The 16717-nt window shown below is 36.0% G+C and overlaps 1 protein-coding gene across 1 annotated transcript in view; it reads right to left on the minus strand.

Annotated features, from left to right (window-relative positions):
* The window catches only part of TM9SF2 (transmembrane 9 superfamily member 2), a 30998-nt gene that overhangs the window by 10384 nt on the left and 3897 nt on the right, over nt 1-16717 (minus strand). The window contains exons 3-10 of the mRNA XM_039337764.1: nt 14811-14904; nt 11685-11812; nt 10964-11093; nt 8889-9013; nt 7717-7831; nt 5250-5329; nt 5051-5159; nt 598-730 (exon numbers count right to left, since the gene is read on the minus strand). Of these exons, the coding sequence (XP_039193698.1) occupies nt 598-730; nt 5051-5159; nt 5250-5329; nt 7717-7831; nt 8889-9013; nt 10964-11093; nt 11685-11812; nt 14811-14904 (914 nt within the window). The remainder of the gene's footprint in view (nt 1-597; nt 731-5050; nt 5160-5249; nt 5330-7716; nt 7832-8888; nt 9014-10963; nt 11094-11684; nt 11813-14810; nt 14905-16717) is intronic.

Consider the following 16717-nt stretch of genomic DNA (forward strand, 5'->3'; position numbering starts at 1 on the left):
ATTCTGAGAATTGAAGTCCATAAATTTTAAAGATGTTCATGTTAAGAAACATTGCCTCATGTGACTACAACTTAAGAATACATATCAAAAGGAGAGGGGCAGGAGATGGAAAGAAAAAAAAGGCGAGATGGGCAGCACACAAGTCAAATAATAAAAAAAGTTATAGTGTTTTGTTACATTCTCGTGATTACCTGAATTGTACAAAATTCAGGAACAAGAGACAAAAGGAGCCGGTTTCTAGATATTAGCAAACATATGGAAGCTTCTACAATTCCTTCCCCTTCACCCGCCTCGGCCTTCTGCACAAGACCAGATCTTTCGGGGCACAAAAGAGTGTTACTGCTAATCCTTAACACCAAAAGTGTTTGCTAGCTTTGCAAATTGGTTATAGCAAGTATTTGGGAAAAAAGATGGTATGATTTTTTTATAGTTCTAAATGTAGTTGTTTCTAAAATTGGTGGAGGAGCGATAGTAGAAAAAGTCTACTTTCAAGGGGAAAGAAGAGCTTAAGAACACAGAGCATTCTTGAAATCCTGCTTAAAGAATTCAGACTTTGAAAATGAACCTGTATTTTAACAGTATTTATACTGCACTTACATAATGTAACAAATGTCATAATTAAAATCTGAGTTCCAGAACCCAGAAACACAGAAAGCAGCATTCCTTTTCGTGGGGGTCTAAATATGTCACCATGAACCAATTTCCAGCCAAATTCCTCCTGCGCATCTTCCTGAAAAGGAAATAATCAGTTTAGCATATTATATTGATATAGCTGATTCACATAATTATAGGTTTCCCAACTCTGCCACTTATTATACTCTATCTTTTTTAGATATGCAATTTTTTATTTATTCAGTTTCAATAATATTTCAATTTATTCAATGAGTGCTGTAAATAAAAATAATTTCCAGAATGATGGGAAATTCAAGCTTCTCCAAGCATTCAAAAGTATGCATCAGAAACCTTTCATATATGAATCTCAGAATTCTTTTCCATTAACACACAAGATAAAAGTTTTCAACTTGTCCTATAGGCAAGAATGTGAGATTCTACAGTAAATTGCTAAACCTGGGACACAAATCAGTGTACTTTCCCCTAGCATTGATATTCAGCATGTTTTTGGCCTCATTCCAGAATCACAACATTTTTTTAATGATGTATGCCACCCTGGGTCATTTGTTGAGATGAGCGGTTATAGCAATCAATCAAATAAATAAACAACTTGAAGTCCCTAAGTTGGTGGACTTCTGTATATCTGCAAATATGTTCTCCAGTCCACACAGGGATCCTATTCCATGTATTTTTAAAAAAGTTTTAAACACTTTTCTCCTTTTTCGTACTACCACATGTGGTGGACATGTTCCAAAGCAAAAAAATATTGGAATAAAATACATGTATAGTTGGAAGCAATGACAAAACAACATATAGATCTAAAACCAGAGATATTCTTACTGGGCATGTTACCAGGAAATTACAATAAAAGTAATACTTATTTAGTTTTACATATTTTAAAAGCAGCTAATATGCGCACTATTTTGGAAAAATGAAGGAACTTCTACAGAGGAGAATATAATTTAAAAAATACTGGAATGTACAGAGATGGATAGGTTAACGTTAAAAATTAAAGAAAAAGAAGAAACGGAGTATTATATGACACGGGACATATTTTACCAATGATTAGCTGATAAAAACAGGTTAGAAAGTTGGAAATATGAGAATATGTGAATTATGTGAACAAGATTTACAATGGATTAGTAAATACTTTGTTATATAACTAATGTTAATGTGGGTAATATTATTTTTGATATTTTGATTGATATTTCCTAGTATATGATTATATTTTGATAAGATTATTATGAATGTGATGATTATTATATTTTTGTACTTGTACTCCTAGACAACAAACTGTTCAATGTAGAAATGGAATTTTTTAAAAAAACGATAATAAAAAATATTTGAAATATTTGTCAGTTTTGATTTCCTCAATATTAATTATATTTACATAGCTAAGTTTCTTATCCTCTTATTTTCATATTTCCCATATTAAAAAAGAAAAAAGAATGCTATTTTAATTCTAAATCATATCTTTCATTATAAAAGTCTAATTATATCTAAGGATCATCCATTCTTTTAATCATATTCAAACAAATATTTAAACATGTAATGCTCCCTCTAATAGGTCAAATCTTCTGTTTTTTAAATCTAACTCTCATTTTCTTTCTTTGCTAAGTAGTTTTCCAAGCCAAGGCAATTAAATCACCCAGGAATTTTCTTTCCATTTTTGTAAAAGTTACTTGGCATGAGGAAGACAATTTAGGTAGGGCATTGGGGGGGGGGTGTTCCGCCCATTTATATTCTTTAAGCAACTCCCACTTTTCTTGTCCCTCAATTTTTCTTTTCATTTTTTGTCTCCCAAGTTGTGACATTTCTCCTGACAGCTCTATATTCCATTTTTAAAAATCTTCTTCCTTATCATCAGGTATGTTTTGCAGACCTCAGGGGTAAAGCATCTTTTCCATTTTCATTGTTATGGCTAAGTCTTGCAGTATTTTATTTGTACATGGTAGTTTATATTTCCCTTCTTTTATCTCTTCCGTCTCTAGGTCCATTTCCTCTGGTTCATCTTCTGATTTCTGATTTGTTCATACTATGTAGTCATTGTCTGAGAATTTTCTAGTTGTAGATTTAGTTTGGAGATTTGTTTATTTATATTATCTAACTTATTTTTAGTCTCATTATGGTTTCTTTTTGTGTCCTCTTTGTGTGTGACAATTGTTTGGTGAATTAGTTGTAGCATGGAGTCTATTTCCTTCTGAAAGGTGTTTATTTTTTCTTGAGGCGCCATTCCTGGAGATCCTCTAGTATCATCAATCTTAATAAGAGTAGAACAAAGTTCCATCTAGTTTTCTGGTCTTTATGTGTAGCCTTTATAATCCAATAGGTTCCAGAATATGGGTCCAGTCCTAAAAGCAATATTTTATAGTGATCCTTTGTCTCAGGGGTCCAAGAATTATCGATCAGGCAAGATTGTAATCCATAATGTTCAAAGTGTTCAAAATGTTCAACCACCCTGAAAACAGCTCAAAAGTCTCTCCCAGCCCGACGCTGTCAAAAGTAAATTTTTTCTTTCTCTTCCAGTAGTTCTTGAGATTAGGTCCAAGCTCAGTAGGGTTTATAGTCCACGAAGGTCAGAGTGATAAGCAATGGTGGAATTCAAATACCTGAACAATCAATTCTCATATTTGATGCAGGCCTGGGCCTCCAAGGCCTAGAACAAACTTCCAGAAGTGGCATCATGCACTTCCGATGGGCTGTTCTAGGCCTAGGAGGACTCCTCCAGGCCTCCGAGGCCTAGACTGGACTTCTGGAAGCCAGCCACTTCTCCAAATTCAGGTAAATTTAGCTACCAGTTCTCCTGAACCGGTGCAAACCAGCTGAATCCCACCACTGGTGACAAGTATGCCAAAATATTTTCCTTTTTTGCCAGCTGTTCTCCATTAAGCTAGGAGTCACAAGCAGCCAGGAAGCTAGTTATAGTGCTACACTCAAATCCACCACTAGATGTCATTCAAAATCCATTTTCCAATCTTAAGACAAAGGATTGTTTTCTTATATTTTACCTCAATGTTTTTTTTTTCAAAGAGAAAATCTTAACAATTATCTCAGTTCTCAAATTTATCAGTATTATGTATTTCTGTATCCCATAAAAGAAATTAAAACGCTGCTTCTGTTCACGTTCAGAGGTTTTAGCTTCTTGGGAGCCTTTCCCAGGAAATTCAGTTGTAAAATAGTAAAGAAAGGATCAATGTTCTCACCCAGTTCCAAACATGCTGTTTATGATGCTAATTAGTGTTTTTCTTCTTCGGTTGTCAGCAGCTACAATGTAGCCAGTCTTTCCCCTGCTGGTTTGCAGGGCTTTCCTCAGATCGAACAGAAAGACCGCCATCTCTCCGTGATCAACGAGGCACCCCTCCTTCTTCATCGCCTCTTGGGGCAACTTTAGGCCTTTTTAGGGTCCTCAGCAGGGTGAAATCAGGAGCGGAAGGCAGATCCCTGCCTTCCTGCATCCATCTTGCTGTGATGAAAAACCGGAAGTCCCTCAGATATTATTTAATAAGCATGACCAAATGACCGATTTCATTTTTAAAAAATATAGCTATGACAAAAAGTAACAAAAAGATAGAGAGAAGAAAGGTATTGCCAACTGACATACCCTGCAGTGGTTTTTCACAGCTGAAGGTATGTGTGCAACAAATACTATATTCTCTATTAACGTCTGCTATGTGTATGTCCATGGAAACTAAATCACACCCATGGAAGAATCTGTATTACTATTTTTCTTTAGAAATTAAATATTACACAAAATTCTGTTACTAAAGTTTATTGTGAAACAAGTGCATTTATGCAATTTGAGAAGAGCTAATATACAATCAATGTATTTGCCTCTATACAACTGAACTGAGCTACAATAAAGTTAATTGGACATAGTCCAAATAACAATGTGATTGCAAATATATTTATATAAAACAGTCTCACCGAGAAAAAAGCATTCATATTATGTTAGAACTATTAATTAGAAAGTATTAAACATGTAACATGAAATTGTATATCATCTAGTCTATCAGGGTGGTTAACCCTAAAACCTCTTTTTTGCAGTTTTCAGAAAGTAGATCACTAAATTTCAACAATTTCAACAGAAACAGTAAAGCAATTTCCTAGTGGTTGGGGTAGAAAAACAAAAAGCTTTTGTTTAAGCCATATACACCAAAGCAGATACCCGTATCTGATTAAACATAATCTGATTTAATATTACACTTTGTAATCCCTGTAAGAAAATGTGGCTGCATCCACTTGGATAACTTCATCAAGTGGTCATTCACTTTGTCCTTCAGCTATCAAAATAAATTAAATATAACATGTGAGATCTTGGTGCTTTAAAATTTAGGAAAGAAGGAAGGAAGGAAGGAAGGAAGGAAGGAAGGAAGGAAGGAAGGAAGGAAGGAAGGAAGGAAGGAAGGAAGGAAGGAAGGAAGGACAATTATATACTCACTGTAGAATCCATTTGGTTATATCTTGCAATGTCCTTATGCAGAGTTCTTAGCATAATCATAGCTACCATTCCAGAGAGGAAAAGGACAATCACCAGTGAATTCATTATACTACAAAACAAGGCAACCTGCTATTAGAATTGTTCATTTTTATATCTATCTATAAAATTGTTTGAATTATAAAATTAAAGTAAGCCTTACCTGAACCACTGTATGTGTGTATGGGACATGGATTCTAAAATGTAATCCCATCTGGATGCCCACCTGATTTCTTTATTTTCCTGAAAAAATAAGTCATCCATCTTAAAATTTTAAAAATAGTTTTCTGGGTTTTGTGGAAATAGAAAATATTGGACATAGCAAAAGAACAAATGAAAATCATTTTTTTCAGGGTTTCAAAAACTTTACCTCCTAGTGCAGAGGTTCCCACCTTTTGGGCACAAGGGACCAGTTACGTGGAGAGGGAATATGGTTTTGTGTGCTGCCTGCATCCTATGGATGGGGCTTTCCTTGTTTATGTGGACCGATTGCTGGCATGCTGTGGCCTGGTACTGGTCCATGGACCCCTGTCCTAGTAGGTTTTAATCTTTGTTGCTCTCAAAATTCTGTCTGAATTCATACAGGCCCAAACCATTAAAGACATTTTTGTATGGTACTTTCTAAACAGACAAGCTGGCACCATGAGTTTTATAGGTAACAGCCAGTTATCTTAAATTGTCCCAGAAGTACATTGGAAGCAGCACAATTTGCAAAGCAAAGGTGTAATGTGGATATACCAAGGTGTACTGACTGAGAACCCAAAGACAGAAAAATGTTGAAGTTTTATTGCCCCTATCATCACAAAGTAGGATTATGCTTCTAATTTCTGAGATGGGCAGCCACAGAAATTGAATAAATGAATGAATGACATTTAATCAGATTCACTATTGACTGCCCTTTAGGTGTGTCTTCTCCCATTAGATCTCCCTTATTTACACAAATCCATCTTGTGCACTAATCCTACTTGGGTCATTCATACCTTGGTCACCCCGTAGTTTGACTACTATAAAGTGCACTACACAGGGCTACTCCTGAAGATCACTGCAAACTGCAAGTAGTTGAGAATGAGCAGTGCAACTACTTAATAGACACACCACTACTTTGTGAGCTGCCTGCCCCCGAGAAAGCTTCTAGTGGCAATTCAAGGTGCTGGTTAGACATATAAAGCCCTTCATGGCACAGGGCTGGGTTATTTGTGGAACTAAGTATCACCTATTTTTGCCCATCCCATGAGAAATGACTGGATGGGCATGCGCTGGGCCTCTTTGTATAAAACCATTTGCTTGGAGAATCCCAGGAAGTGTCACAGTGCAGAATATCCCAGAGATTTGGATTGTCCTAATCCTATTGGCCTTTTATACACCCTTGAAGATACGGCTTTTCCTCCAGCTATTGAGCCAATACACTGGGTGAGCCTGCTTGCAACAGCTAAAATGTTTATGCCTCTTATTTTTCTCTACTGATTTTACATTGCTGGTTGGTTTTGATTTTAGTCTAATTTTAGTGACTTTAGCATCAAAGTCACAATTTGTGAGTTTGATGGCCACATAAAATCAACTACAGGTAGTCCTCGACTTATATTCATTTGTTTAGTAAGTGTTTGAAGTTACAACAGCATTGAAAAAAAGGATTTATGACCATTTCTCACACATAACCATTGCAGGATTCCTATGGTCATGTGATCAAAATTCAGATGCTTGGCAACTGATTCATATTTATGATGGTTGCAGTGTCCCATAGTCATGTGATCACCTTTTGCAACTTTCTCTGCAAGTAAAGTCAATGGTGAAACCAGATTCATTTAACAACTGTGTTACTAACTTAACACCTTAAGTGAGTCACTTAACAACCATGGCAAAAAAGGCCATAAAATGGGGCAAAACTCATTTAACAACTGTCTCACTTAGCAATGAAATTTTGGGCTCAATTTTGGGTCATAAATCAAGAACTGCCTGTATATAAATTAGACAGACAGAAACAGAGTGTGTACAAAATTCAAGGATAAAATATAATATATTATCTCATAAGTCATAATGTGGCTAGACTGGTGTATTATCTGAACCAAAACCATAATTAAATTGAGCACTGTAACCACAATTTCTTTTTGTGAGTTCTTCCAGTGTAACCTATGTGGGCCTTGACCTCTGATGTCCAAGAATGAATGAGAGCGATCTTGTACTTCTCCCCATTTCAGCATCTGAGGCTGTTCCAGCCACAGCAACTCCACTGCCCCCACTTAGGGAAAGTGAAAAGAGGACCCAAATATGACAGGGGAAGGTTCAACTCTATTCTATTATTATTATTAGCCTGTTGACTAAACAGACGTACACATAGAATCACAGGGTTGGAAGGGACCTTGGGAGGTATTCTAGTCCAACCCCCTGCCTAAGGCAGAAGACCTTATGCTATCCTAGACAAATGATTGCCCAATCTCTTGTTGAAAATTTCCAACAATAGAGCACCCACAACAGAGTATAACCATCAAATCACAGCTGATCAGTTTTCCATGTGGCTTGGTGCCTTGGATAAATAAACAGCTTAAGCAGAGTTAATTCACTTAAATATGTTGTGACCACATACTCATAATTTTATTTTCTTGTCACAAGAGAAAAGATGCATCTATACCAACCTCAAAACTAACTGAATATGTATAAGCAATTTTGATAGTTCCATCATTAATAGTGTTCCTTAAATCCATAGGTAGTCCTGAGCAGTCTGGATTGTCCATAGTTGTGTGCCTGAAACTAAGAAAAAAAGAAACAAATTATAGGTATAATCAAAATTTGCATATTCAATCTTAACTATATTTTAATATAAAAGCCCAAAGTAGAATATTTTGTAGTTATAATATTTGAAACCTAATTTATGAAGAGGAAATTTAATTATATCAACAAAAGAAAGATAGAAAAGAGTAAGCATGACTACATAGAAAGTAAGAGATCCAGATGGGAAGTCTTGGCCATGGATTTATATACATTTGCACAGGAAAAATAAAACTTCAAACAGCCTGAAATTTGTAGTTAAATAAGAAAGAATGGACATACTACAAAGTCAAAACTATCATCATTCAAGCTGAATCACCGTTACAATGCAAGAATCTACTCAATCCATTATGGCTACTTATCCCTAAGAACATTTCTTTAAAAGGCATCATACAATATTTAAGGATTTGGCTGAATAAAGATATAGTCACAGAATTCGCCAATATATACTGTATTTCATTTGTACTGTAACACAGTAATCAAAGTGTTGATTTGAATAGTGGAGACCAGGTTCAAGTCCTCATGTGGCTAAAGAGGTTTTTACTGTATTATTTTTGATTCTGTTAATTTTACTGTGGCCTGCCCAGAGCCACTCTGGAGTCAGGCAGTGCTAAAACAAAATGAATGAATAAATGAATGAATGAATGAATGAATGAGTGAGTGAGTGAGTGAGTGAGTGAATGAATGGACAGATGGATGGATGGAGTCCCCAAGAGATTTTGGGCCAGTCACTCTCTCACAATCATATCTGTACCTCACAGAACTGTTGTGATGGGGATCTAATTAATGGAGGGACACCCATTAAGTCACCTCGAATTCTCTGACAAAACTTGGGTATAAATATAAGCAATAAATATTAGTCCTAGATTTTTTGTTTATGTACACATTTTCTTTGACTTCAGATATCTAGCTAAATTATAAGAAGCTCCCTGTAGATGGCACATTAAGTTTCCTTAGTTTGCTTTAACTGTCAAAAATCTCATTTGCTTCATGCATCCCACATAATCTAGTGTTCTCTAACATAAAACTTGATACTCACCTTTTTGGTTCAAGTTTAGCAGCTACAAGTCTCGCCCTTGGTGCTTCATTTTCCACAACATGGTAGACTATTTTAATATCCACATGGTTGAATATATAGAAAGTATCTGAATCATGGAATTCTGACTAAAGAAAAAAATAAAAAAGTAAATTAGAACATGGATATTATTTTTAAATTGAATAAACTGGGCCTGTTCCTGATTGTGTGCTATCCTATATGTAAACACTGCCATAATGAGCTTCCATTTAACTGTTTCCAGTTAAGATGATAAACCGGAGAAATACTACCAATCAGTCTGGGCCTGATTCAGATGTTTGGATTTCTTGCTGAGAATCATTCTTAAGTACTTTTAGCATCTTTCCAATAATTTAATAATGGATTATTCCTGAGGATTGCTCAATGGAAAGCTGAGAAACTCTCTACTTTCAGAGGAAGGCAAAACACAAGCCCAATGCTTACCACAACTCACAACACTAAGCCGTGAGTGCTATGAACAGGCCCACTCACAATTTTTCTTTCTTGTTAATAGAGAGGCAGGATTCTGGCTTTGTTTACTTCAATCCCACATTCAGATGTCATGTTAAGTTTGCTATCCAAGCTGCAGATGATTTGTTAGCTATCAGCTGTACACCTACTCACAGATGGAAGGACAAGGGCCTAAAGCTATATCAATATTAAGCCAGTGCCCAATATGTGAACTAACTGTATGGTTTACTATTACAACTCAAATAATAAGGTACTTTCTAATTCACAGTTTCACTCTCAGCTCATAAACTGTTCAGGTACTGTGTGTCAGTACTGCTTTTTATGCATAAAATAAATTAGAGCATAAAATGTGTAGTATATTATCAATAGGAAAGTCTAGAGCTACATTTTGCTGTTACTAAAGAATAAAAAAATCAAGCTAAATTACATTTTAAACAAAGTACTTGTACCAAATAAAATCAATTTTAAATGTTCAAATTACAGATAATCCTCACTTACCAAGGATAAGTGGGACTGGGAACTCCATCACCAAGTAATAAAGGTGTAAGGAGTAACCATGCTGACTTACAACAGCAGCTCTGGCAATTCCAGTGGCCATTGTTAGGCAAAGCCCAGAGAGTCATGTGATTGCCCTTTGTGACTTCATGCCAGCTTCCCCACTGACTCTGCTTGTCGGAAGCCAGAAATGAAAATTGCAAATGGCAACCACATGACTGTGGGACACTGTGACACTGTAATTATGAGTTGGTTACTGAGCGCCCGAAATATGATCATATGATTGTAGAGATGCCAAAACATCCACAACTATGAGGATCCATCGTAAGTCGCTCTTGTTCAGCACCTTCATAACTATGAACAGTTGCTAAATGAGTGAACATTAAGCAAGGACTATCTGTACAATTAACTGCCAGTATTTAATTGCATATATCTTGATACAAAGTATTACAATTTCTAGAAACATTTAAAAGTCTATTTTTTGTAGATGAAGTAGATAATTGTGGTGCTAAACATAATTGTTTGAAAGTGGGTCCAAATAAATTGTAAAAATGAATTATATCTCATGTTTTAAAAACACGTTTTCTTCCTCTGAAAACCCAAATTCTCCAAATCATTTTGCTTATAGATTAACTGTGGATAGGTGTAAAATATGAAAATTAATTCAGCAATGTTATATTGTGCAATCTTAGCAGGCTACAAATAATCATCAGACTGATGAACATAATTCTTATTATCTTATCTTCGAATACCCTCATCCTGTTCTACTCATCTGTAAGGACTCAGAATTAAATCAAAGCATACAAGATGCCTTCTTACATAACAAAAACCAATCACGTGAAATAAAAAACTGTATGGCTTATTTGTATAAAAGATATGTAGGACAATCTTTACATTGATAAGTCCAATGTCAACCATTTAAACATATTAATAAAGTCATTAATAAAGTAACATATTAATAAAGGCCTTGATAAAGCTTTTGCTCAATTAGAGACAAAAATAAGCAACTTAGTCACAGTTCAAATGTTTGCAAATTCTGATCTCAAAATGTAGACAGATTGGTTTGTCTCAAGGTGAACTTTCAAGGAACTTACACTTATAACACAGGCACCTCTGGGATGTCCTTCTTTTGTAACATAGCAACCAATGGGAAATCCAGGATTGCAAAATTTCTGATTGTCCTCAACCTCATAACACCACGTTACCGGCATATTATCCACAATCCTATAAAAAAATAAAATTACTATTATGATAAATGCTTCAGGAAACAACATTAAAGCTAAATATCAGTATTTAAATATTTAAAGGTCCAAGACAAAAGACTCCTATTGAAAATATTATAAATTGGACTCCAGACCAATTTCTACAGAGAACATTCCCAACTAGGAAACATTGGGGGGGGGTCTCCTAAGCCCAGCAGTTTGCAGTTTGAGTGAACAAATAATATATTTATTTACTTGTATTTTGATTGTTAATATATTAAATTGCATATTTTAAATAACTCAGGGGATTAATCACATTAGACTTTGTAGCCAAAAAACAATGAAGAATCTTTCGGCTGCTTAACAAAGAAAAAATTATGCATGAATTTCTGATACATTTACATTATAAAAAAATATTCTTTAAAGTGCCATAAGAGCTGTTTATATAGTAGTCTTTTACTTTAGCTAAGTAAGGTTTTAACTGTGGATTGACAGTTGTGTGTCAATCCACAGCACTTAGTATCAAAAGACCATTGCTTCTATTTTAATTTCCATTTACCATAAATTATTTCTGCTAAAATTTAAACCACATATATTAAAATTGTAAACTCACCAATGATGCTGATAGTTTAACAGCATACTCTTTTTCAGAAATTGTAATTTTTGCCTATATTCAGGTTTATTAAGATCATATTCTTTTGTACAAACGTGTTTGCACGTCTCTTTTTGGTTAAAGGTAAACTATGAAAAATGAAAAATATTCAGGTTATGTGGAATTCTATCTTAAAATCTATAGCGCAGTTAAGACAGAAATTTTATACAAACATACTAATTAGCTGCAGATTCATACTACTGTTGAATCAATTTATGTAATCAAGATATCACTCACTAAAAGGAGCATTATCTCTTCTGTATAAATTCATATTTCTAATGTAATTGTTAGTTTAAACCAAATAAGGCTGTAGTCCAATTATTCTATGTCAGGGCATTTCAACCTTTTCACCCATTGTACCACTTTAGGATATGGCAATATCCAAGTACCACCAGTCACCTAGAAAAGTGTCAAAAACTTGATGACCCCCCCAAAAAAGGAAAAAAGTGATGAAGTACAGGTAATCCTTGACTTACAACAGTTGGCTTAGTGACTGTTCGAAGTTACAACGGCACTGAAAAAAGTGCCCCCCAAGCCAAAGCTGAGCAAGACACCTGCCTGCCCACCCGGCAGTGCTCTTCCTCCTGCCCGAAGTTTTCATTGTTGTGAGCATTTCTGTTGAGGATTGGCAGCGGAGGTGTGGTGGGGGGGTGTTTGTTTTTTATTCCCCCCGTCTGCTGGGTGGTTGCAGTAGGTTTTGGTCACTTCACATGACCCTGGGACACTGTGATATCATAAATATGAATCAGTTGCCAAGCATCTGAATGTAAATCACAAGACCCTGGAGATGCTGCAACATTCCAGCTGATCAGCGCTTCTTCTGGGCTCAACAGAAGCGCCAGGATCAGTATCAAGCTCCACTGGAGCCTGGCGCTGATCCTGGCCTTCCGCTGAGCCCTGACAGCCCTGAAGAAGCACTGATCCTGGTGCTTCCACTGAGCCCTGACAGCCCCGAAGAAGCACTGATCTTGGCGCTTCCACTGAGCCCTGACAGCCCTGCAGCTCCAGCCATCTCTCACTCAGGCTTGTGTGGGACTGCCACCGATTCAGCTCATTCCCCTCCCCTGCTACTTTTCTAGGATGGTCACGTACCACCTGCCAGGTGCCAATGTACTACAGGTGGTACCCGTATTACTGGTTGAAAAGCCCTGTTCTGTGTCAGTTTGTTTCTCTTAAACAAGAATATGAATCAAATCTTTCTTGAATCTATATGGAAAAAGAAATCAGGTTTCCAATTCAGAAGGACTCAGCTTATAGTTTAACAACTAAGTTACACTTTTCTATAGGTAGATTCTTCCAAACACAGGGGGATCGAATTGCAAACACATGACAATAATGAAACCCGAGGAGCATTTTCATACATAGGCTTCTCTATTTTTGAAGGGCCCCAATAAGTACCAAATATCAGTTGACATTTAATGAAATCTGCTGTCCCATCAAGACTAAAACAGAAGTCAAATAATAAAATCAATGTTAAAAACAGAAGGTAAATATCAGGATAGCTGTATACAGCAATTCTAGCACATCCTTTCCCAACCTTCCAGATGCATTGCATTATGATTCCTATCAGAAAGGCTACTTGAAGTATCTAGAAAGCATCGAGTTAGGAAAAAAATGTACTCAGTGATATAGAGTCTGCACAATAAAGGCCTTGTTGATCACATGAATGTTATGTGATCAGCCTTAACACAATAATGCATCTGCCATATCTGTCAGTAGCATTTTAATGAGAAAGAAACACTATACCAGAATGAAAAGAAACAGTCATTATATTTTAAATTATGTTGAAAACTTAATTCCACACTAAGTGACTTTCTGCAAATGTAAGAGTGGATCCTGGGGCTTCTTTCAGAGCATTCTTAAACCCTGGTGATAATTAATGCAGCAGTTGTAGCCTAAAGTTGAACAGTTAAAAAAAGCAATCTAACTTAATCACAATTAATATGATGAATTGGAGGTAGCTGTTGACCCAAGAAGACAAACTACTGATAACCTCCAAACGTTCCTAAATTAATAAATTAGCATATAACTCCAATCTACAATTCTTATGCAGCCAAGCAACTTTGTTAAGATGGAAATAAGTTTTTTTCTCAAAAACTCAGTTCTTTTAAAACTTGGGCCTTTTCCACTTTATTGCCTGAAAGCACCTTAAGCTCTCCTCGGATCTGCTTGTGCTGCATGTCGCCTTCTGTCTAATCACAGAAAGCAGAGTCTGCCCAGATAAATTATATGCCTAAAAAAACAAAAACAGACATGTCAGGCAATAAACCGTACCAGGGCTGACCAACGGCATACAACAGTCCAGTATGCTGATAAGTGATGGCTCATGGAAATGGATTCACCAGCATAGCTACAGTCATGTGAAAAAATATACCATTGGGGGAGAAGCCTGAACTGTCAGTCCTGCAACACACATTTTGCAGCAGCTAAGCTCTGTTTTATTATATAATTAATTTTTCATAGTTGCTCTGTGCAATTATGTCACCTGTAGCTTTATATATAATTTGACTGAAGATAAAATAACAGATTTGTCCACATACATAAAAAAATCTTTACAACATGCGGTACACATGGGATGTACTTACTTTTTCACATAACTGTACTTTTTTCACTTGTACAAAATGCAATACCTGATACCAGCACTGCAGTGTGTGAAAATCAAATGGCATCAGCAAGTCTAATGTTCAATGAAAGCTGCTTTCAGATTGTCTGCCTATCATTTGCCAGAAAATCAAACAAGCAGGATATGAGCCGCTGTAGGCACCAATGCCATTTTAGTTTTCACACAATATCTCCATCAAGGAATTGCACTGTGAGAAATGCAAAATGAAGCCATTATCAGCAAACCAAATTAGAATGCTGTTGTTAATCCTAGCAGCAGCAAGCAAAAATAATAATAATAAATAAAAAAAAAATCAGAGCAGGTCTAGCATCTGCAGGTTCGTCCCAAGTTTCTAAAATTGGTCCATGAAGGCTACATACTGGTTCTTCCCATGCAACAACTCTGCCCAAGCTTTCATTTTGGTGAGGTTCATGCTTTCTCTTTTGCAATTTTACATTTGTTCATTGTTCAAATGAGGATTATACCTTGTAGGGAGATACTTCAATCCTCTCACCAAACAATACTTGACCAAGGTTTTCAGAAGGTCGTTTTCCTCCCTCTGCTTGACAAAAATCAAATCTATGGAAGAATACAGATTTATAAAATTCCAACATCTCAGTACGGGTTAAAATATTTCATTTGAAGAGCCTCTGTGCACCACTTTTTACCAAAGGTCCAGGCTATTTTTTAAAATTAATTTTAAATAACTTATCAGTTTTCAGAAATTAACACTTTCAATCATATTTTGGAACCGTTTTATTTTGATGTATCTCACCAACAAGAACCAGTCAGAAAGTCAAACCTTTATTTTGGTCAATGACCCAAATAAAACAGAGGCAGTCGAGCAAACAAGAAATAAAAGAAAATAACATATCAGAGAATATCATCTTAGGTGACATCCTATACATGAATTTATGATTAATGTATATAAATATTTTAACATAATCTTAATACCAAAGGTGATATCATAAAACTAAAATCATATCATTTAAAACTATACGGTAACAAAAGCTAAAAAAATGGCACCTGGGAAAATATACTGATGTCACCAAACGTCTGAATTTAAAACTATTGCCTATAGTCAAGGAGAAAGTGTAAATCCTTCAGTTACTACCGGTATGCATATAGCAATAGAATCTCTTATTATCCATTTGTTTATATCTTTCAGTCTGTGAATGACAGTAGTCAAGGAGTGTCAGTTCCCAATTTATTTTGGTAGTAGTATAACAAAAGTTGGCGACTTTCAAAGAAACAGAGTCCAACTAGTCAGATGGAAGAAACTGCATGCAGAAAGAATCAGTATCCTCTTTATAAATCCTATATGATTATGTTCTCAGGCCTGGGGGCCCAGGGAACTGGAGGCATGCTTAGATGGCTCCATTGCCGAGGTAGCTGTTCTTATGCTCTTTTTCCATAGGGTTTACATATTTATTTTTATAATATTTATCTTTTAATATGTATTTTTATATTTTATACTGATTTTACATTTATATATGTATTGATTTGTTGGATTATTGACACTGCCCTGAGTTGCTTTTTGTGAAATGGATATCCATACAAATTTAATAAATGCGTAAGACATTGGGCAGTGGACTTTATAGTGCTTGTGTTGCATGGGCACAGTTAGGAGGTATAGGTTATTTTCTTATATCTATCTTCCAAATACAGTAAATGGCAGGACAGTACACCAAGCTAACGTTAGAGAACTTCTTAGCTTGAAAATTGGGGCAAAATTTAAGTATCTTCCGGTTTGAACGAGGGTGAATCAATTGCTTAAAATATATTTTGCACATCAACCAAAAATGGCCTTAGAAAATAAAAATGCAATTTCGCTATTAGGTATTTAGACTATTCCATCTGGCATTGCAATTTTCTACTAATGTCAGAGCGGTCAAGTCTTCAAGACTAGTGTGGTTATATTCTCCATGCCCTGTGTTGAGCGCCACTACAAAGCACTAACGGCATTCCCTCTTATACTCTACAGATAATCCCCGAGTTACGAATGCAGAGACTCTGCAACATTCACCCTATCCCCCTCCCTTCCTGTTGCACCAGATTCACCTTGAGAAGATCTGTCTCCTCTTTGCCACAATTTCTGCCTTTGAGGGAGAGGAGAGTCAATGGAAACACCTGGATGCCATAATATCGTGCAAGTTCAGGCACCCATCCTCTTTTGCAGAGAATGGGTACCTGAACTCTTGCGATATCACAGACCCCAGAAACTATCATTTTTGGAGCAAACTCTGTGCCTGTCCCTTGCCCCCCCCCCAAATCCTTTCTATCACCGGAATACTTTTTATCCAAACGGAGACCTTGGGGAGACTAGGAGCTCCATCTGTGTGCAAATGCATCATGTGAAAACAGAATGATTCACTGCGTTTTCAACCATCCC

The sequence above is a fragment of the Crotalus tigris genome, unplaced genomic scaffold (assembly GCF_016545835.1).
Source record: "Crotalus tigris isolate CLP2741 ecotype Arizona unplaced genomic scaffold, ASM1654583v1 scf7180000017685.4511686, whole genome shotgun sequence".
In the NCBI taxonomy this organism is placed as follows: Eukaryota; Metazoa; Chordata; class Lepidosauria; order Squamata; family Viperidae; genus Crotalus; species Crotalus tigris.